Genomic DNA, 21,342 nt, shown 5'->3' on the forward strand with positions numbered 1-21,342 from the left:
ACCAGATTTGATTTATGTAAATTTTTTGCATTTGTTGTCCAGTGACATTGATTTTTGGATATCATAAATAATGTATCAGGATATCATGTAACCAGGATACAAATCACGATGATTATTCATCTTGATAATGACATTTTTTCTTTTCTTTTTTCATTTTATCATTGACCCATTTTCGAAGAAGAAGAAAAAAATCATGATCAATTGTAATGAATTCTTGATTCACATGAGTTAGGGTTATTTTTTTAAAAATGGTCGAGCCATTACATTTTGAATTATTTCGATATTGTTTCATATATATGACAATACATTTCATGAAAACCAGTCTGATCAATCAATCATTCGTGCGATCGATCAATCAATCAATCAATCATTCAATCAATCATTCAATCAAATCAGGCTAGATGAATAACAAAGACAAAAGAATGAATTGTTTAAATCGTGATGAAAAGGCCATTGTATCCAGTTGTTGTTTATTTCTACGGTTGCTTGATATAAATGATTTCATGCTGATGATGATGATGATGATGATCATTACTTGAATACAATCATTATCATTATTCGACAAAAAGAAAAACAAAAGACAATCGATATTCGGTTATTTTTTTATATAATCAAACATCCTGGATATCGAAATCCGATCAACACGGATCATTTATCCATGACCGTTATTTGGTTGGTTGTTATCGTTATCATTGCTACTTATATAACCGATTCATTCAACCGATAAGTATTGTCTACCAAGAAGAAGAAAAAGGTACCAGTCGGTGTCAACAATTATTTTTTAAAAATTTCGGTGAACAAAAAAAAAAAATTCAAATATTGATCTTGTTTGTAGATCATCATCATTGACACACAATTTTGAATTTAGGACAAAAATTCGAACGTTATCGGAAAAAAAATCCTGCAGTTTCTTTTTGTTTCGAAATTCGAATGTTTTTTTTTGAAACAAAAATGTTCTTCACTTACTCAACACAGATACGATACGATACAATCGATACTGTTTGGATTTTTTTTTCTCATCGCAAAAAAAAATTATTCAATCCTTTTTTTGTCATTTGATTTGGAATTCAATTCTTTTTATTTTTTTAAAACCATGATTGATTTTTTTTTCGGTGGAAAATTTCAATTTTAATTAATTTTGTTCAATCAATTTTGGTAATTTTTTCTTTTTGTATCCGAAAAAAAATATATTATAAGCAACTAGTGGTCGTAGTAGTAGCATTAGTAACAGTATTTTTGTATATACATTATGAATGACCAAAATCACTTGCGCGATATTGCCAAAGGCGGAGGCCATTGATGATGATAATCATCATCAACATCATCATCATCTTTGCTCTTCTCCTCATCAACATTTAATTTTCTATTTTTACTCGCTCAATGTTTATTTGTTTTTCTTGTTGTTGTTGTTGTTTGTTGATTCTTGGTTTATTATAATTCATCATTTTTTTTGTTTGTTACCTAAATCCTACTCAAATTACAAATATAGATTGTGTTTGGACAAAAAAAAAGACGAACAAATTCAATTTGACCGAATTATTATTGTGGTGAACAATCCTCAGATATTTGGTATATGAAAAAAATAATAACCATTGAAAAACAAGATTATAAAAACGATTATAAAATGTCTTCGTTGACACAACAACGTCGTGTTGTCGAACAATTAAGACGTGAATCGCATATCAAACGTATTATGGTTTCAGCTGCTGTTGAAGATCTAAAGGTAAAAAATCTGTAATATTTTTCATATTTCATTGATCACATTTTTAATGTTTTCATTTCATTTTAGAAATACGTCGTTGAACATGCATCCGAAGATTATCTGCTCGTCGGATTTCATTCACAAAAAGCTAATCCATTCCGTGAAAAGAGTTCTTGTGTTGTCCTGTAATCATCACAGTTATCATCTTTATCTTGCCCCAAATTTTGTGAATGTATAATTATGTTCCATATATATTTTTCTAAAACGTTAGATCAATCAAATTATTCCATAATTGTCTGTTGGGTCCAATCAAATTTTTTTGTATAATTCCATCAACAAAATGATTTCATCATCAATCAATGATTATTCCGATGCCTTAGATTCTATTCATTATTTCCAAAACAACAATTAAATATCAACAGATTATATCCACAAATAAATTCAATAAAATGCATTTTAAATAAACTGATCATTTTTATTTCTTTTTGGAACGCAATAATCATAGTTATTTTTTAAAAATATAACATTTATCCAATAGTGTTTGCCATTTTGTGTGGAAATAGTCAAAAAAAAAAAAATAGCCGGATTTCTAAGCTTTCCAACACACTGCTTGCTATATATACACACACATTACACGTACCAAAAGCACCCTCATCTTAAAAAGGGGAAAGCATATTTTTTTTAATACAGTGAGAAATCATTTTCTTGAATTTTGGTATAAATTAATCAAAAGAAGAAGCCGTGAAAAAGGAGGATTCACTGTATAATGTGTTTTTATTTTCCCCCGATGAGGGTGATGTACTCATACAAATGGCATGAGTTTTTTAACCACTCTTTTCGTGTGTGCTGGTGTTTTTTTTTTCTTACAATCTCCTCCATTTTTTTGAGCATCATTATTTTCATTATCAACAGTTTTTTTTTGTGGTTCCAAGAAAGAAAAAAAAATATTCCCATACCACATTTGTCAGTTTGCATTGGAATTTTTTTTTTTAGTTGCAAATAAACCAAATCATCAGTTTATCCCAGGGAATTTTTCCAATTACGGGTGGTTAAATATCGGTGTTTTTTTTATTTTGGTTTTTTGTTTTGTTTATTTTTGTTTTTGTTCGCCTTAAATCTTCGAAACAATTCTTCTTTAATCAATTAATCATGGATTGGCAACCTGAACAACAAGGTCTTGATCAAATTCTACAGCTTTTACGCCAATCACAATCACCGGATGTTCAAACACAGAATCATGTACAACAACGTTTAGAAGAGTTGAATAATTTTCCCAATTTTAGTAATTATCTAGTTTTTGTTTTATCCAAAATGAAAAATGAAGGTATTTGATTCAAAAAAATCATATTTATACTTGTAATTGACTGAATTTATTTCATTCAGATGAACCAACACGTTCATTAAGTGGTTTAATTTTAAAAAATAACATCAAAGCAAGATATCATCAATTACCACGTGAAGTAATCAATTATGTTAAATTTGAAGCGCTTACTTGTATGGGTGATCCATCATCATTGATTCGTGCTACAGTAGGCATTCTTATATCAACATTAATGCAAGAAGGTGAACTACAACAATGGCCCGAATTATTTGATATTCTATTAAATAAACTTGATTCGGAAAATTATTACGAATGTGAAGGTGCTTTTAGCATTTTACATAAAATTATTGAAGATAATGCCGAAGCATTAGATAATGAAAATTATTGTCGACAATTGAATCTAATGATACCGAAATTTTTTCAATTTTTTACAAATCCAAATTCAAAAATTCGTTCATATGCATTATCATGTGTGAATAATTTCATTCTAAATCGAACACAAATAATGATGCCCTATGTTGATATATTCATCGAGGTGATTTTCTGTTCATTTTAATGAATTTTTCAATTGAAAAATCTTTATTTTTTCGTATTTTTAGGGTTTATTTAAACTTGCAGCCGATAATGATCGTCAAGTACGACAAAATGTTTGCAAATCATTTGTCACTTTAGTTGAAATACGAATGGATCGTTTGATTCCACAAATCCACAATATAATTGAGGTAATTTTAACCATTTACGTTGAATATATTTTCATCTTTCTAATCGCGCCATAAGTGATTTTGTCAATTTACTTATTGGTCAGACAATGAAAGTAAATTATTAGGGCTTATTTATTTTTTATTTCGAAACGAATTTTTCACTACATGTTCGTTTCAATACAATTCAAATAAATCTGACAATATTTTTCTTTCTTTTTTTTCTATAGTTTATGTTGATGAGCACACAAGATCAAGATATAAATGTAGCATTGGATGCTTGTGAATTTTGGCTAACATTAGCTGAACAACCAATTTGTAAAGAAGTTCTTGCACCACATCTTCCACGATTGATACCAACATTGATGCAAAAAATGAAATACTCTGATTTGGATATTATTCTTTTGAAAGGTGATGTTGAAGAAGATGAAATGATACCGGATAAAGAAGAAGATATTAGGCCACGTTTTTATAGTGGTCGTACACATGCACAACCAAGAATGGATGATAGTGAAAATAATCATAATGATGATTCTGATTCAGATGATGATGATGATTTTGACATACATAAAGGTAATAGTGATTGGAATTTACGAAAATGTTCGGCAGCTGCTTTAGATTTCTTGGCCAATGTTTTTCATGATGATCTATTACCGGTTGTTCTACCAATTCTACGTGAAACATTATTCCATCAGGATTGGGTTACAAAAGAGGCAGCTGTTCTAGCATTGGGTGCAATCGCTGAAGGTATATTGATAATAATCTAATTTAATCATTCTTTTTTTTGCTAATCATGTATTTCAACATTTTTTTCAATAAATAGGATGCATGATTGGCATCGTACAACATCTAAATGACCTCATACCATATCTTATTTCGTGTTTATCGGATAAAAAGGCGCTAGTCAGATCGATCACATGTTGGACATTGAGCCGATATTCACATTGGGTTGTACAAAACCCTGAAAACTATCTTAAACCATTAATAATGGAGGTTTGTTCGATTTTTAATTTTTGTTTATTGATCATTTTATAATTGGAAAATTTAGCTTTTAAACCGAATTTTAGATCCGAACAAACGAGTACAAGAAGCTGCATGTAGTGCTTTTGCAACATTGGAAGAAGAAGCTGGTACGGATTTAGTTCCTTATCTAGATAATATTCTCAAGACCCTAGTCAGCGCATTTGGAAAATATCAGGTAAAAAAATTACATTGTTTTCCATCAATTTAATTCAATCCAATCGTTCTGTAGCACAAAAATCTTTTAATTTTATATGATGCTATTGGTACGCTTGCTGATTCTGTTGGCTATCATTTAAATAGACCGGAATTTATAGAACTTTTAATGCCACCATTAATTCAAAAATGGAATTCATTAAGTGATAATGATAAAGATTTATTTCCTTTGTTAGAAGTAAGTAGGATCTTTTATTTTGCTAATCTTACAATTTTTTTCATACAAAACTTTCTAGTGTTTTTCAAGTGTAGCAACTGCCTTACAAACAGGATTTTTACCATATTGTGAACCAGTGTTTCATCGTTGCCTTTCTCTGGTCGAACAAACATTAAAATTCAATGCGGTAATTATCTTTTTTTAAAATTTGATTTGAAATTTTACAATTTTTGTTTTAAAACAGATATTTCAAGAAAATCAAGAACAATATGATCCACCAAATAAAGATTTTCTAATTGTTGCACTTGATTTGTTGAGCGGTCTAGCAGAAGGATTAGGTGAACACATGGTTCCTTTGATTGAAAATACCAATACAATGAGATTATTATACGAATGTATCAAAGTAAGAACTTTTTCAAAATTTCCGATTAAGATTGCTAAACCTTATCTTTTTCATTTGTTTCAGGATCCAACACCAGAAGTACGACAAAGTTCATTTGCTCTACTTGGTGAACTGACCCGAGCATGTTTTGTGTTTGTCGAGCCATGTGTTCGTGATTTTATGCCCATATTAGCACAAAATTTAAATCCTGAAAACATTTCTGTTTGTAATAATGCAACATGGGCCATAGGTGAAATATCGATCAAATATAAACAACGAATGCAAGAATATGTAACGATACTATTGCCACAATTGATTATTAACTTGAATCAAACTGATTCACCGAAAACATTACTAGAAAATACTGGTATGTAGATTTATTTATTCAAAATCCTATTTTCATCTTAAAAATTTCATTTCCAGCAATTACGATCGGAAGATTAGGATTTGTTAGTTCACAATTTCAGACACAACGACAAATCTCACCATTTCTACAGCAATTTATTCGTGCATGGTGTTTATCAATGCGTAACATTTGTGATAATGAAGCAAAAGATTCAGCATTCCGTGGTATTTGTTCGATGATTAGCGAAAATCCAAACGGAGTGTTGCAAGATTTTATCTATTTTTGTGATGCTGTTGCATCTTGGAATAATCCAGAACCAGATTTGAAGAACATGTTTTTAGAGGTAATTATTTTCTGTTATCGATAAAAAAAGATTTGTATTCACTGTTCTATTATTTTTTAATTTTAAATAGATTTTACATGGTTTCAAAAATCAAGTTGGCGAAGAAAATTGGAGACAATTTTCGGAAAATTTTCCACCAAGTTTAAAAGAAAGGCTTGCCAATCAATATGGCGTATAAATGAAGATTATATTTGATAATTAGTTTAATTGAAATGCTGCTATTTATCTCTCTATGCGTGTGTTAATAATTTTAGATTATACAACACCGGTAATGATGTTTTTTTCTTTTTCGTTTGGTTTGATTTTGATATCATTATCGTGATTTTTGTCTACAATAATTTATTTTTTATTTATTCATTAATTCAACAACTTTTAAAAAAAACATGTTTCTTGTTGCGAACTGAATTCATTATTATTGTCTAATATACCAAAAAAAAACAAAACAAAAAAAGAATTCGAGTATCATATTATATTCACTAGTCTTAAATCATTATTTTTTTCTTGGATTTCATCGTTTTTTCCTTACAACTTGTTTAGGATCAAAATTATCATTGTATTCATCATAGAAAACAAAAACAAAAAAATTCATTCTATGAATTTGCTCATTTTCATTAATGTTAGATGATCATCATTTTTTTCTATCTTATCTCTTTTTTTTAATTCATTGTCTTTTTTCAGAATATTTGTTTTTGTCGAATCGCAAAGTGATTATCGAATAATTGTTTTTTTTTAAACTTTCAATATGTAATGAAAATAATTGGTGCCTTTTTTTTCCTTTTGGAGATATTCGGTTGTTATTGCACAACTACAACAACAACATCAAAAATGGTTTTTTAATTGAAATTCCTTTCAAATCAAATAATTCCGCAACAATTTGTGATCTTGATCAATTTTTTTTTCTCTCGCACTTTAAAATATTAGCTGATAATTTATTATAATTAATACTGATGATAATTATTATTGTAATATTAATGTTTTCATTTGAATATTTGTGTTTTTCGCTTTTTTGCTTTGGCCAATTCAAATTCTCAAATTTTTTTTTAATTATAAATTGTATGATATAATTATGTATGTTTCAATAATGTGTCAATCAAATTACTTCTGTACATTCTGATTAATTTTTTTCTGTTTGATGTCATTTTCAAAACTCGAATTTTTTCTTTTTCTTTTGCATTATTCCTTAATTCTTTAATTAAATTTGAATCAAATTTTTGATTTTTTTTTGTCAAAGAAAAATATTTACAACAGATGGCTCTCGTGTTGCAAGTTATTTTTTTTTCTCCAATAAAAAAAAATTCACGCTGCCAAGATGCTTATTCATCCAACATTATAACCAAAAATCTCCATTTGCTACAGACACACGTATTTGGTGGAACTCAAAACTCGTGTGTGTGTGTGTGTGTGAATCTGTATACGTTTTCATCGTTCTCACTTGAATTTTTTGATTTTCAAGCTGGTCTTTGACGATTTTTTGTTTTTCCAAAAATTTTCGTCCATTTTATAGTTTGTTCAATTTATTAAATAATTATACCAGCTTTAGTTGAGTGATATATAGTTGTCGGCAAATTAATTGCTATGGCTGCAAAAATGAAGATTATTGTAAAAACACTTCAACAAGAAACGTTCGATGTTGAAATGGATGAAAATGATACGGTTTGAATAATTTTTTTTTCAAATTTTTATCAATATTAAATTTATTTGTTTAAATTCAAAAAAATAATAGATACGAAAATTAAAGGAAAAAATTCAACAAGTAAAAGGTTCGGAATATAAAGCCGATTGGCTAAAACTTATTTATGCCGGTAAAGTATTGTTAGATGATTCGATCGTAAAAGATTGTAAATTTGAAGAAACAAGATTTGTTGTCGTCATGGTTGTCAAACCAAAACAAGCTCAGCAATCAACAAAAACTGAAACTTCTGAAACAAGTTCATCATCAAAATCTGATTCAACAACTCCAAAAGTTGTCGATGATGGTGGAAAAGCTAAAGAAATCAAAAAAGAATCAGAAAAACCTGAAACTTCCTCTGCAAGAACAACAACTACTACTACATCAACAACTAAAGAAAGTACAGGTTCAGAATCGAGTGGAGCATTGCCGAATATAAATATTTCAGAATCAACTGTTGTTGTTGGAGAAGATTATGAACGTATGGTAACACAAATTATGGAAATGGGCTATGATCGTAGTTCAGTGGAACGTGCACTTCGTGCCAGTTTTAATAATCCTGATCGTGCGGTCGAATATTTGATATCGGGTATTCCTGATTTTGATTCCGCTCCATTAGCTACATCACCATCAGAGCAAAGTTCACGTTCAGAATTATCCGATACCGGTTCTGATTCGAATCCATTCGAATTTTTACGTAATCAGCCAATGTTTCGTACGATGAGACAAACGGTTCAAAGTAATCCACATCTATTGAATAGTATGATACAACAGATAAGCCAAAATAATCCTCGTTTATTGGAATTGATTAGCCAAAATCAGGAAGCCTTTTTACAGATGTTGAATGAACCAATTGAACCATCGGCTCCACAAACTACTGGTTCCGGTGTTTCTGCTTCTGCTGCTGCTGCCGCTGCTGCTGCTGTCGAAAGTGCTCCAGAGCATCCAAATCCAGCTGAACAATCAAATCTGATGAATCTTATTGGTACCGCTCATATGACCCAACAGGATAAAGAAGCTATCGATAGAGTAAGATTTATTTCTAATTTAATTAAAACTTGATTGTAATTTCTTATCGTTTCTTTTCTTTTTGAAAATAATAGCTCAAAGCATTAGGTTTTCCAGAATATCTCGTTATACAAGCGTATTTCGCCTGTGATAAAAATGAAAATATGGCGGCAAATTTTTTATTATCACAGGGAAATGACGATTAATAATTTGGTGCCGGCTATAATATGAAATTTGGAATTTTCTTAGTAAAAATAAAAGATCGAATGTCTCGACAACTTTTTCTCTTTTCATACACTTCTTTTTATGATTTTTTTTTTGTTTCAATTAAAGAAAAAAATACAACCCTCTTTACTAAAGAGCTTTTATTTATGAATATAATATTATATGATGTGAAACGAATTAGAAAACTAAATTGATTGTCTAAAAAGAATATTTAATTCATTATAGAAAGGAAATCTCGTTCTATAACAAAGATATTTCAACAATTTTTGTTTTCATTTTTGCTTGATGTTTTCTTCATATTTTTCTTACTTCATCTCTTTCTCTCTTTATATCATAGATAAAAATTCCATGATTTTCTGAAAAAAAGATTGTGTCTTTTTGTTTGTTTGTTTCACAAAATAAATTAAAAAAACGTTGAGTTTTGATTGCAATCGAATTTTTGTTCAAACTTTTCCGTATTAACGCCATCTAGTGAATGATATATTGTTCAAACGATAAACTGTATTGATTCAAATCGAAAAAAAGCGACATTCTTTTAAATTTTTTTTTTTTTGCAAAAAAATTTTATTTCCCATTTCAAATATAGAATGATGATCAGTATTAGAATATCAAATTTTAGAACAGGATTTTTAGGACACAAAATGAATTAAAATGGATTAAAAAAAGAAGAAGAAGAAGAACAAAGCGAAAATATTAGGAAAAAAAGACATTTGTCATTCAGTTTATCTGTGTTTGTGTGTGTGGGTGGGTGGATATTGAAAAAATTAAATGAATAATCATAATAGTGATGATAGTAATTATTCGATAATAAAGAAATGAAAATTTATCTAAATTTGTTCAATGATAAGTATATTCAGCTAAGTATTATATGAATGTTAGCAACAAAAAAAAAGAAAAAAGAATTGAATAAATATAAATCAGTTAAATTGGTTTGATTTGGATTCAAAATAATGGAATGATTTTGTTTTGTTGTTTTGTTGTTGTTTTCTTTTCTGTATTCTTCATGATGTCTTGGTCATTCTGGGGTGAAAAAAATGTAAAGCCATAATGGACATAATTGAATTGAAAATAAATTCATTTGGTTGTTGTTGTTGTTGATGGAAAAGTTCTTCAATCAAAGCCAAAACAAACAAACATTGTCATCATGGATAAATTGATCGATTTTTCCCCATAGATTTATTTATCTCTATGTTGTCATCAGAGTGGGGAAATGAACTGAAATTTATTTTTTGGTCGATTTAGTTGTTGTATAATGATGATGATTAATTGAAGAGATAAATTGGCCGAATTTTCTGTTGTTGTTGTTGTGAAATTTTCATCAAATGATTCCAAATCAACCAACAAAGACCAAACAAAAAAAACCAAACAAATAAACAAAAAGACATTGAAGAGGTGACAATTTAAACTCAAAATATTAAAAAGAAAAGAGTATACACTTGAATATTGGTTATAAAAATTCCACTTGAAACACACATATTAAAATGATGATGACAAGTCTATGCCCAAAAAAAATAATGTTTGTGTTTGTGAAAATATTGATTAAAAAGAAGGATGATGTAAGTGTTTATGGTGAAACTGAACAAAAAAAACAAATTGAAGAATGGAAAATTATTTTTGTTTGGTTGTTTGAAATGGGAATTGTTTATATTCTTTTCAAATATTGTTGGGTCAGTATCAAAAAATAAATATAGAATCTTTGAGTCTCAAATTTTTTTTTCTGTTGTTTTATATAAATGTTTTTTTTTCTGGTCATTATTACAAATAATAATAATATCAAATATTGATTTATTTGAAATGAAAAATGTTCTCTGGTCGTCGTTGTTGTTGTCATCATTATCATTTTATTTTGTTAACATCGTCGTTGTTTGTTTGTTTGTTGTTGGAGAAAAGATGAGCATTGGAATGTTTGATATATTGAAAATATCAATGTGTTTTTTTGTGTAAAATGTGCGTTGAACATTTACCATTCAGTTTCCATTTAACATTATTAACAACGGACTCTGGTCGTATGATTTGGCCTTTTCCGAAAAGATACTCATTAAAAATTGTGTAAATTTTGTTCAATTTACCCAGACATTATTGCACTCCATTCATCCATACAGAAGAATTACAGAATTAGATTTCATTAACATCAGATTCATTTCATTGATAGTTAATTGTGTTCTGTGTGTGTGTATGTTTGGTCAGTATATTCCAACGACAAAATTTTTTTTAAAAATTCAATAAAATGCAATAGTTACGTTTTTTTCTTTTGTGAAATATAAAAAAGAGAGTAATAGAAAGAGAGAAAAATATATTCCAGGCATTTTCAATTGATTGACAAACAACACACACAAGATTGATTTGAAAAAAATTCAATACAAAATCATAAACATCAATTTTGCCATTTTATCAGAATATTTTTCCCCTTATCATTTATACATAAATCCTTTTTTTAAAAAAAAGTGAAATAAAGCTGTTTTCTTTCTTTCTTTTGTTTTATTTGTTTGGCACTGAAAAAAAATGTTTTGTTTTTCATGATAATAAGCATCAACAACAACAACAATAAAAATACGGTATGAAAATTCGTTTGTTAAGCTTTTTTTTCGTTTGAATTAGAAAGAAAAAAAAATTGTTCATAAAATGATTGCTGAATAGAATTGAAATTTTTCATTCGATGGAGGATGGAGGCATAGGTGTTCATTTGAATAATTTTTTTTTGTTTTTCTTTTATTCATTTTTATTTATTTTGATGAAATAAAATGTAAATCGGAATGATTGAGATCATAGTGTGAAGCTGTAGCAATGATTTTATGTTTGTGTTTGTTTTTTTTGTTGTGTGTGTGTAGTGCATATGTTTGAATAATGTAAAATGCGCGCATTTAATCAACAAGAAAGAGAGAAAAAAAACCAGAATTTTAAAAAAACAAAAGCAATAAACGAGAAAAAAATAAAACATAAGCTACGGATTATTATTATTATTATTCATCAAATTTTTTCTTTCAAATAAATAAATATATCAAATAAACAAAATTAGAATTGAAAATTGAAAATGAAAGTTCTTCTGCCTTGCTACACATGATAAATGAAAATCAAATCAAATCAAATCAAATAATACAATAATATGAATAATGTGAAAATTAAATTGAAATTCAAAATAAATTGAAAATGAAAAATGATTCAAAATGAAACGAAAATACAATTAAAAATCAATCAATATTCAAAATGTCTAAATTCAAATGAATAATTAATATGCAATTAAGAAAATGAAAATGAAAAGAAATCAAGATTTACTTAACGGTAAAGGTTTGAATGATGTTTGTGTGTGAATGGTGGTGTGTGTGAATATTCATGACTAGTTAATTACCTTCTTGAAATAATAAGAATATTCTGAAAGAGAAAAATAATCTGAAAAAAAACGTGCGTGAGAAAAAAAAACTCTAATGATAATGATAAATTCTAAGTGATAATTAAGTATCTGAAGTGACTTAAAAGAAAAGAAACCAAAGAAAATATGATGATCATAATCGATAGAAATAATCAAAAATTGATCGATAGGTTCGATTGTGTTTGAAAAAAAAATGACTGACATAATTGAGACTGAGAATTCTGGTTGTGGTCCACGTCCATTATCATTGGTGTTATGTTATTTAGATAAATACTAATTCAAAAGCGAAAATAAAATAAACAATAAGACTAGAATCGTGTGTATTTAGTGTGAATAATGGTCATATATTGGTGATAAATAATCTAATAACATAAAAAAGTAAAACACTGACTGGCTGGCTGGCTGGCTGGCTGGCTGGCTGGCTGAGACGAAACACTTTTTCTATTTCAATGCGCATGCTCGAAAAATGGATGGCTTGCATTTTTTATTTATAAGGATCTTTGATTTTTACATAAACAAATGGCTGGCTTGCATTGGACTTGGCCTTATGACTAAGCTAGACTTCGTCCACTTAGTGGACGAAGCCAATGGCCAATGGCTTGCAATGCTAGTTGAGAATAAGAAATGGAATGAAATCCAGAGAAGAAGAACATCAAGGTCAATCATTCAGTAAAAGCAAATATAAATCAACTTTTGTGTGTGTTATGTTTTTTTTTGTTGTTTTAACGTTCAATATTTTGTTTTGTTTCGTTTGAAAATCAAATCATCACAAATATCTTATCGTTTGGTATTCGCAAAAAGAAATTGTTTTTTGTTTTGTTTTTTTTAAAGAATCAATTCAACTTGAAATAGAATATATAGAATAAGTAGATTTTTAAAAAAAAATGGTTTAAAATTTTCATTTTTTTCTTTCTTAAAATATAGATTTGTTTTTTAAATGTATGAAAATTGATATGCAAATTGTGGTGATGGGTAGGTGATCATCATCATCATCATGAAATCTTCAAATGGTATGTATATTATGTTTGGTCGATTGGTAGAAAAAAAACAAACAGAATTTTTTTTTTGAAAAAAGGATTAAATCTTCGTTTTGTGAAGGTGAAAAAAATTGAGAACCAGAAAAGCAAATAAAATGTTATATTTGAAAATCGATTCAAATGATGAATTGATTTATGGGGTGGTTTAGAAGAAAACCAAAAAAAACTAAATGTAATCGAAGTTATTCGATTGAATAATATTTTTTTTTGGGGGTTGTTTTGATGATGAAAAAGAAAATATTAAGCGATAATAATAAATTAGTATGACAGGGGGGGCGAGAATAAGAATGTGATGTGTGTATAAAATTGTCATACAAACAACACACACACACACATATCAAACGGATGGACTAGTATCAGCATTTTTTTGATGGAAAATTGTTCTTGATCTTTACTTTCTTGAAGCAAAGATCATCTTTGTCATTTTTGTCTTTTATGCAGCTTTACATTTGTTTGTTTTAAATGAAACTTGTAATACACGATTTCCCAATGTATATCCATTTAAACTTTGTATAGCAACTAATGCTTCATCATAATTGGTCATTGTTACAAATCCAAATCCTTTACATTTGTTCGATTGTAAATCACGAATAATTTTGACACTTTGTACGGCACCAAATGGTCCAAATAATTGCCATAATAATGATTCTTCAGTATCTGGTGCCAGATTGTAAACAAATATACACCAACCAGCACCACCATTTAATGTTGCATTAGCTGCAATCAATGGATTGGCCAATATATCACCAGCAAGTGGAGAATATCTACATATTATTTTTTTTTGTGAAATAAAATGCAAACAAACAAACAAAAAACAGCCGATTAGTAAAAAAAATACTGGGAACAAATTCAAATTGAATTTAATATTTCTTAAAAAATTAATATAATTTTGCTTTGGAAAAACACACAAACTAAAATATAATAAAATGAAAATGAAAAATGAAATCAAAAAAAACTCAAAAATACGGTCCAACAGTAAACAAAACAAACGTATTATGGTTGTAATTGAATGATTGATCTATGTTTTTGTTTTTTGGATGAATTGAAATAAGAAAAAAACGGAAAATTAATTGTCGAAAACAAGAGAAAAAAAAGTTTCAAGCCAACCAAAATATTGAGCAGGAAAGAAAGAAAGAATGAAAAAAACAGAATCAAATAATAACCTAAAAATAAAGTTAATAAAATTAATCATATTTTTGTTCAAGATTTTGAATGATGACAACAACAACGTCATGACGACCACATATTAATATAATTTTTTTTTTTAAAGGAAATAAATGGAAAAGTTTTTATCGACCGAAACTTTGAAGGATTTGAAACGTTCGTTTGTTTTATTTACGGTCAGACTCGTACCTTGAGATTGGTGAAATCGATGGATGTAAGTACCTGAAACGATTAGCTGGATGATGAATTGGTCCAGGAAAACGACGTTGTGGTGAAAGATATGCAGCTAATGCTGGTGCTAATGCTTTTGCATTTGTACTTGGATTATTTGCAAATTTTACTGTAATTGGTTCAGATGATCCTTCCGGTATTGTATTATGTAAATGTTTAATAGCTTTTTCGGCTTCACATCGTTGATCAAAACGTACAAAACCAACACCTTTTGAAAGACCTGATGATGAAGATGAATTTTCTAATATTAGCAATTGATCTTCTACAAGTTAATTATTATTTCAACAACAACAAAAAAAATCGATGCAGCAACATAAAAAATCAATCATAATCATGCATCATTCAATAGCCAATATTCATATTTAAAAAAATCAATCAATAAATAAATAAAATAAAAACAATACCGTTCAATTAAAAATATTGGGACGTAATCATCATCATCGTATTCAATTCAATTCAAATTCCAAATATGAATGCGGTTTGTATGGGAAAAAAAAGACAAAAGAAAAACAAAAAATAAATGAATGAATAAACAACAGCAAATATATATATGAAATGAAGAATATACGAAATTTTCATTTATCAGTGTGAAAAAAAAACAAACACCGAAAATTAAGAAAAAAAAACAACAACAACAATAAAATCAATTAAGTAAAGATGAGAATCATTGAATGTTTTGATGAAAAAAACAACATACCAGTAATATTGTCACACAATATTCTTGATGTAATAATACGGCCATATGGTGCAAATAAACTTTCCAATTCTTGTTGTGTCATTGTTTTTGGTATACCGCTTACATAAAGATTAGCTCCTTTGATTGATTCACTACTTGGACGTGCAAATGATACCTATTCAAATATAAAATCAACAAGTGAGTAAGAGAAGGAAAAAAAGTAGTTTAATAAAAACCTTAATTGTTTTGTTCTGCAATCGTAAACCATTCAACGTGTTGATTGCTTTTTCAGCATCATCAGCTCGAACATAGTTAACAAAACCATATCCTAATGATTGGCCTGCTTGAAATGATAAAATAATAAGAATAATAATCAAAATAAAAATGGTGAAAACAATAACAAATATAAAAAACAATTATTTAAATAAACAAGATCTACCTGTAACTTTATCACGAATCAATTTACATGATTCAACTTCACCGATTGATGAAAATAAACTACGTATTTCTTCTTGTGTCATTGTTTGTGGTAGATAGTTAACAATTAAATTTGTTTTACTATCTTCCATTGAATGTACTGAAGAATTACTATGAATACTTCCATTATGATTGATTGGTGATGATGATTCGTGTAGTCCATTCATTGTTGAACCGTTATCATCAAATTCAAAATCAGCTGATGAAATCATTTATTATATTTATAATTGATCCAAACAACAATTAAAACAAATATTTAATGAGAATTTTCTGGAGGTAGAGTGAAATAAAAATGGAATTCGTTGATAGCTGCAGCTAATTTGTTGACTAGAAATCAAAATTGAACGGAACGCAGAAATAAGCTTGCTTGTTGATCATATGGACTTTGCCAAATTCTGTTGTAAAAAAAGAAAATAACAAAATAAAAAATATTTTACAAAATTTCAATGTTAAAAAAATAACGGTAAAGTTAATTATTAAACATCCGTTTAAACGAAACAGATTTTTGAAATAACTGAAATCAACATCATACACCAGATGTCGTAGATGTGATTTATTTTTTATTTTTTGAATATAATTATCAATCATTAATGATGCTAACTAACAACAATTCACCATAATAATCCTGAGTTTTGCATTGCATTGGATGATGATGAATGATGGATGGATGCACTAGTCTGGCTATTTAATCTATCGGTCGACTGATGCTGTCGGCAAGGGCAAAGGTCGATGTTTGCACGCGAAATAATAAAATAGAATAGAAACGCGTGCATCAATGCATATAATGTATGAATGTTTTACTATTATATATCTCAGCGAGAACAACAACAGCTGTCATTCGTGTCTATTTATCGACCAAGTTTTAACGGTATCTACGGTGATTCCCAAACACAAGAGAAAACCTAACAATAACAGAAAAAAAAGTATATATCCCATAAATGGAAAGGTTCAAACTTATTTGATAACGAAAAATTAAAACGGTCGCAATGAAAAAACAACGTTTCAAACCAAACCAAAAAACGTGTTCCAAAATGATTCATCACAAACAAAACAAAACAAAAAAAAATCGAATTGGGAACAGACATTCAATTCAATTCATTCAATTCATTTTATTTCATTTCAATGAACAAACACGTGAAACAAACATAGAGAATGGGATCGTCAAACAAAATATTATATATGGATCGATTAGTTAGCGTGATATACCGGTGGTGTTGTTACCAGCTATTAATATGGATTTTTTTCATTTCATTCATTCTTGCTACTTTACTATGTACATAACATCCCTATCGTTTTTTTTTCGTTCGTTTCTTTCTTCGTCTCATTTTCCTATCGTTCTAATGTTTCATTAAATTGAACCTAAAGTTCTGAACTTTTATAAAAGTGTGAATGTGTGTGATGATGAACAATCTTTTTTTTCCTATGGCCTGTTCCCAATGAAACACGAAATGAAACGATTCAATTCATGAATTAATCTGCGTACTCATCATACACACAAACACACACACACATGGCCCTAACCAACATCACGATTAATATTAAAGTCGATCAATAAGCGTGAACATGATGTAAAAAAAATACACACAAAAAGCACCCAAAATAATAATAATAACAACGAAAACTTAACAGAAAAATCAATAGATTGAATGAATGAATGAATGAATGAATCCTTAGGAAATGTATTTTAGAAAAGATTTTCGATTTCAAAAAAAAAAAAAATATTACCGAATCTATTTGTATATTTGGGATGGATATTCTTTTCTTTTTGTTTTCATTTTTTTTAAAGAAACAACAACAACAAAAATAGGAAACAAATGTACATTATTGATCATCATCATCATAGGAAAAAACACATTATAAAGGTTTCAAGAGAAACCAAAAAATGACAATAATAAACACACACACAAATGTTATTTTTCTTGTTGTTGTTGTTGTTGTTGTTATTGGTTATTTTGTTTCTCATCAAATTTCGGATACAACAACAACAACAAACATAATGATAATAATACACAAGAGAAAACAACAACAACAACAACAAAACCTGTATCAAAATGCTATAATAATAATTAAAATAATGGGGGGAATGAAAAACAACATACTTTATTCAAAAGGTAGAAATTGACAATTTTCTTCTTTACAAACATATAAAAACATTGGCAACAGGATAACCAAAAAAACAAAAAAAAAACATAACATAAATTAATTATGACTGAGAAAAACACAAACAAACAAACAATAATCTTTCAAAAAAGAAACATCACAGTTAATGTTGTTGGAACATCCATCAATTCACGATGTCCAATGATTCAAATTTCTTATCACTTGGTTTTTTTTTTGAAATAAGGGTGTGTGTGTGTAACAATTTTTTTTTGTTGAAGAAATTTTGGAAAGAAAAATAAATTTTGCTTAACTAACACAAAATCGATGATGATTTGTTTATGTTTTCATCGTTTTCAAAGTTTTTGAAGAATTTTTTTTTATTTTTCCTCTTTCTTCATCATCGTTCTGGTTAACCAAATTGTAGAGAATCTTCTCTACACATTCATATAACATTACCAGATTCTTCTTCTTTGCACACTCAGGAAAAACAGCACACAAGTTTTAAAAACGAAAAGATTCATTTCAAAAATAACAAAAACATTTGAAAAAAACACAGAATCCAGTGTGTGTGTGGGGGGATTGATGGATGAATGGTGGGAAGGAGGGGAAAAATGAATGAATGAATAAAATTCTGAAATAAAACAGACCGATTGAACAACATTCAGCTCACAATAAATTAATTCAATCAACATTAATGGCAATGAGAGAGAGAGAGAGAGAGAGAGAGAGAGAGAGAGAGAGAGAGAGAGAGAGAGAGAGAGAGAGAGAGAGAGAGAGAGAGAGAGAGAGAGAGAGAGAGAATTTAAAAGGAAAATGTAAACAACAAAATAAATTCATTCCTTTCATTCTCTGATAAAAAAGCCAATCATTTCGATGAGAAAAGAAGAAAAAATTCATCATATTTTTTGGCTAATAATAATAATAATGTTTGATACGTGCTTTTGATCGATAGTAAATTATATATCCAATATATATTTGAAATTGTTTTTTTATATGTTGTCTAGGTTACAAATTTTTACAAGTTTTCTGAAAAATATAAAAAAAACTGTTGCTATCCAACTGAATGATCAAGGGAAAAACTGATTGTAAATTGAATTGAATGGTCGACCAATGAAACATGATGAAGAAGAAACATCAACCAACGATAAAACTAATTAGTAAAATTGATTTTTATTATTAGATTCGTATCTCATGAAGTGGAAACTTTTGTTTCTTCTTCTGGTGATACGTGTACTATCAACTAAATGAAAATAAGGTTTAGTAAGTAACGATGGTCAGAATTTAATCAGAATAGAATCATTAAATTTTGAAAAGTAAAGTAAATCTTTAAATTAAAAAGAAACTAGATTATCAAATTGCTTTTTTTGGGAAATTTGAGATTTAAAACACGCGAAAAGGAAAGAATGAAAAATTTAAACTAAGGAAAACAGATAAAAGAGCATTTGATTTTCCAAAAGGTTAATTTTATTTTCTTTGTCATTTTCATTTTATTCAGGGTACAAAATCATTATCAACATCATTATGGTTATTAGTGCAATTTTTCTTTTTCTTTGGTTTTTTTTAATTCCATGTTTTACTTTATTGAAACACTTATGGTTGTTGGAACACATTACACACAGTTAAAAAATTACGCACATGAACGAATATTGACGGTATACGCAAACGCATTGAAGCTTAGAGGATTCTTTTATAAAGAATGGAATGGCAAAACCAAAATGGGAGCGACAAATATTTTCTTTTTTTTTGGTAATGAGTTTGCGTATATCAAGGAAGTGAGTGCAAAGGAAAAAAAATGGAAGAATTGGAATAATTCGTACATTTTTGATGATGTTATAAGCAAAAAAAAACGGTCAATGAAAACAAAAAAAAAGGAAATAATGATGTGTACCATGATGTTGTTATGTAACAAGAATCTGTTGTTTTCAACAAAACAAAAACAAAAAAAAACTTACCCAACAATTGTTGTTGTTGTTGATTTGAAAAGTGATTAAAATCCAAAATGAATTTGATGTAACAAATCAAGGAATGTTGTTGTGTTTTGGTCAAAGAAAAACAGTTGACAGTTGTTGATTCGTCGATTTTTGAGTGTTTGAGTGTGTATTTAATGATGAACAATCAAAATCAAAATTAATTTGAACAAAGCAAAACAAATCGGAAAAAGCAGAAAATAAATAAATGAAAAAATTCTTCTGGAAAATAATTCTGTAACGAATGACTAGAAACAAAAAAAAAGAATTAGAATATCAATTTGCTGAAACTATGGAACGAAGCAAAACGAAAAAATAAAATCAATAGATCATATTTGGTTTATGAAGAATAAAAGAAAATGAAATGAAATCTGATCAATTGTGATAAATTGAAGAATCAAATGAGTATCAGATGACATGCATGCGGAATTTGTTGTTGTTGTTGATTATCAACAGATATGATGATGGTGGTGGATAGCCTTGTTTTGGTTGACAAATTGGTCATTCATTCAAGAATATTCAAGAAGAAGATTTTCATACAGTACACAACGCCACAACGGTGTTAAAAATAATCAAAAATTAAGAAAGTCAGAAAAAAAATCATTAAATTATCATCATTTGACTAATAAAAAAGTGATTTGAGAACAAGAACAAAGTAGAATCAAACAACGAAAAAAAAACTAAAATTAAATGAAAAAACAAAAAAATATTTAAAAACAAATTAAAACAACAAATGACGAAATTGATCCAGAAAAAAAAATTGATAGTGTGAAAAAACAAAATGAAAAATGAAAATGAAAATAAGAGAACCGAAGAATAAAATAAGTGCCGTGTGTGTGTGTGTGTAACGTGTGTGATGTGTTTGATGTTTTTATTTGTTATGAATGATGTCGGATGTATAAATGTTTTTTTTTTTTTTGGTCACACTATTCGATTTTGGATTTTTTTTTTGAAAACAACAAGAATCGCATATATACATTTTTCGGTAGTTAGTTAGTTGGGTTTTCCTATGTTCCATCATTATAACAGGAACAATAAATATACCGTTAGTTTGGTCCGTTTTCTATGGTGGTGGTGGTGGTGGTATAGAAATTGGACGGAACCATAGACCATAGAAAATTTTTGAGGAGGGGAAAAAATAATCTAGTCATGCGCTTAAATAAATCGAATGTTTGAATATAATGATATTTTCCCTTCCCCCCAATTTTTTTTTGGATTACATGTACACATTATCTT

At 28.4% G+C, this 21,342-nt stretch overlaps 4 protein-coding genes and 1 long non-coding RNA gene across 14 annotated transcripts; 4 read left to right on the top strand and 1 right to left on the bottom strand.

Annotated features, from left to right (window-relative positions):
- Window positions 1-1,364: 1,364 nt before the first annotated feature.
- On the top strand, window positions 1,365-2,167 carry LOC113793102 (guanine nucleotide-binding protein subunit gamma-1-like). The gene is made up of 2 exons (XM_027343071.2): window positions 1,365-1,723; window positions 1,790-2,167. Exons 1-2 carry the CDS (start codon window positions 1,574-1,576, stop codon window positions 1,889-1,891), a joined length of 252 nt encoding a protein of 83 aa, XP_027198872.1. The 5' UTR covers window positions 1,365-1,573; the 3' UTR covers window positions 1,892-2,167.
- A 375-nt stretch (window positions 2,168-2,542) lies between these two features.
- Tnpo (transportin 1) lies at window positions 2,543-7,400 on the top strand. The gene is made up of 12 exons (XM_027343335.2): window positions 2,543-3,026; window positions 3,086-3,558; window positions 3,623-3,745; window positions 3,952-4,468; window positions 4,545-4,714; window positions 4,770-4,919; window positions 4,974-5,135; window positions 5,194-5,301; window positions 5,359-5,517; window positions 5,581-5,863; window positions 5,920-6,185; window positions 6,256-7,400. Exons 1-12 carry the CDS (start codon window positions 2,852-2,854, stop codon window positions 6,361-6,363), a joined length of 2,694 nt encoding a protein of 897 aa, XP_027199136.1. The 5' UTR covers window positions 2,543-2,851; the 3' UTR covers window positions 6,364-7,400.
- Window positions 7,401-7,531: 131 nt separating this feature from the next.
- On the top strand, window positions 7,532-9,230 carry Rad23 (UV excision repair protein Rad23). The gene is made up of 3 exons (XM_027343473.2): window positions 7,532-7,838; window positions 7,909-8,883; window positions 8,958-9,230. Exons 1-3 carry the CDS (start codon window positions 7,761-7,763, stop codon window positions 9,066-9,068), a joined length of 1,164 nt encoding a protein of 387 aa, XP_027199274.2. The 5' UTR covers window positions 7,532-7,760; the 3' UTR covers window positions 9,069-9,230.
- A 3,103-nt stretch (window positions 9,231-12,333) lies between these two features.
- fne (ELAV like RNA binding protein found in neurons) lies at window positions 12,334-21,021 on the bottom strand. Of its 10 annotated transcripts, none has more exons than XM_075822039.1 (6): window positions 20,092-21,021; window positions 16,002-16,434; window positions 15,799-15,902; window positions 15,584-15,737; window positions 14,878-15,106; window positions 12,334-14,255 (listed from the first exon to the last, which is right to left on the bottom strand). In XM_075822039.1, the coding sequence occupies exons 2-6, from the start codon at window positions 16,249-16,251 to the stop codon at window positions 13,925-13,927; spliced, it is 1,068 nt and encodes a 355-aa protein (XP_075678154.1). In that variant the 5' UTR covers window positions 16,252-16,434; window positions 20,092-21,021; the 3' UTR covers window positions 12,334-13,924. The 10 variants fall into 10 exon arrangements, with proteins under 10 accessions (XP_075678154.1, XP_075678150.1, XP_075678155.1 ...); XM_075822035.1 differs by having other exon boundaries at window positions 14,845-15,106; XM_075822040.1 differs by having other exon boundaries at window positions 14,878-15,148.
- Window positions 12,974-15,664, top strand: LOC142645553 (uncharacterized). The gene is made up of 3 exons (XR_012846664.1): window positions 12,974-13,320; window positions 13,379-13,464; window positions 14,762-15,664. It is a non-coding gene; the product is annotated as an uncharacterized LOC142645553 (long non-coding RNA).
- Window positions 21,022-21,342: the final 321 nt, after the last annotated feature.

This window comes from Dermatophagoides pteronyssinus, unplaced genomic scaffold (genome assembly GCF_027571235.1).
Source record: "Dermatophagoides pteronyssinus isolate colony J.1.1.1.1 unplaced genomic scaffold, Derpt_VIB-CSIC_2022.12 sq0014, whole genome shotgun sequence".
Taxonomy (NCBI): Eukaryota; Metazoa; Arthropoda; class Arachnida; order Sarcoptiformes; family Pyroglyphidae; genus Dermatophagoides; species Dermatophagoides pteronyssinus.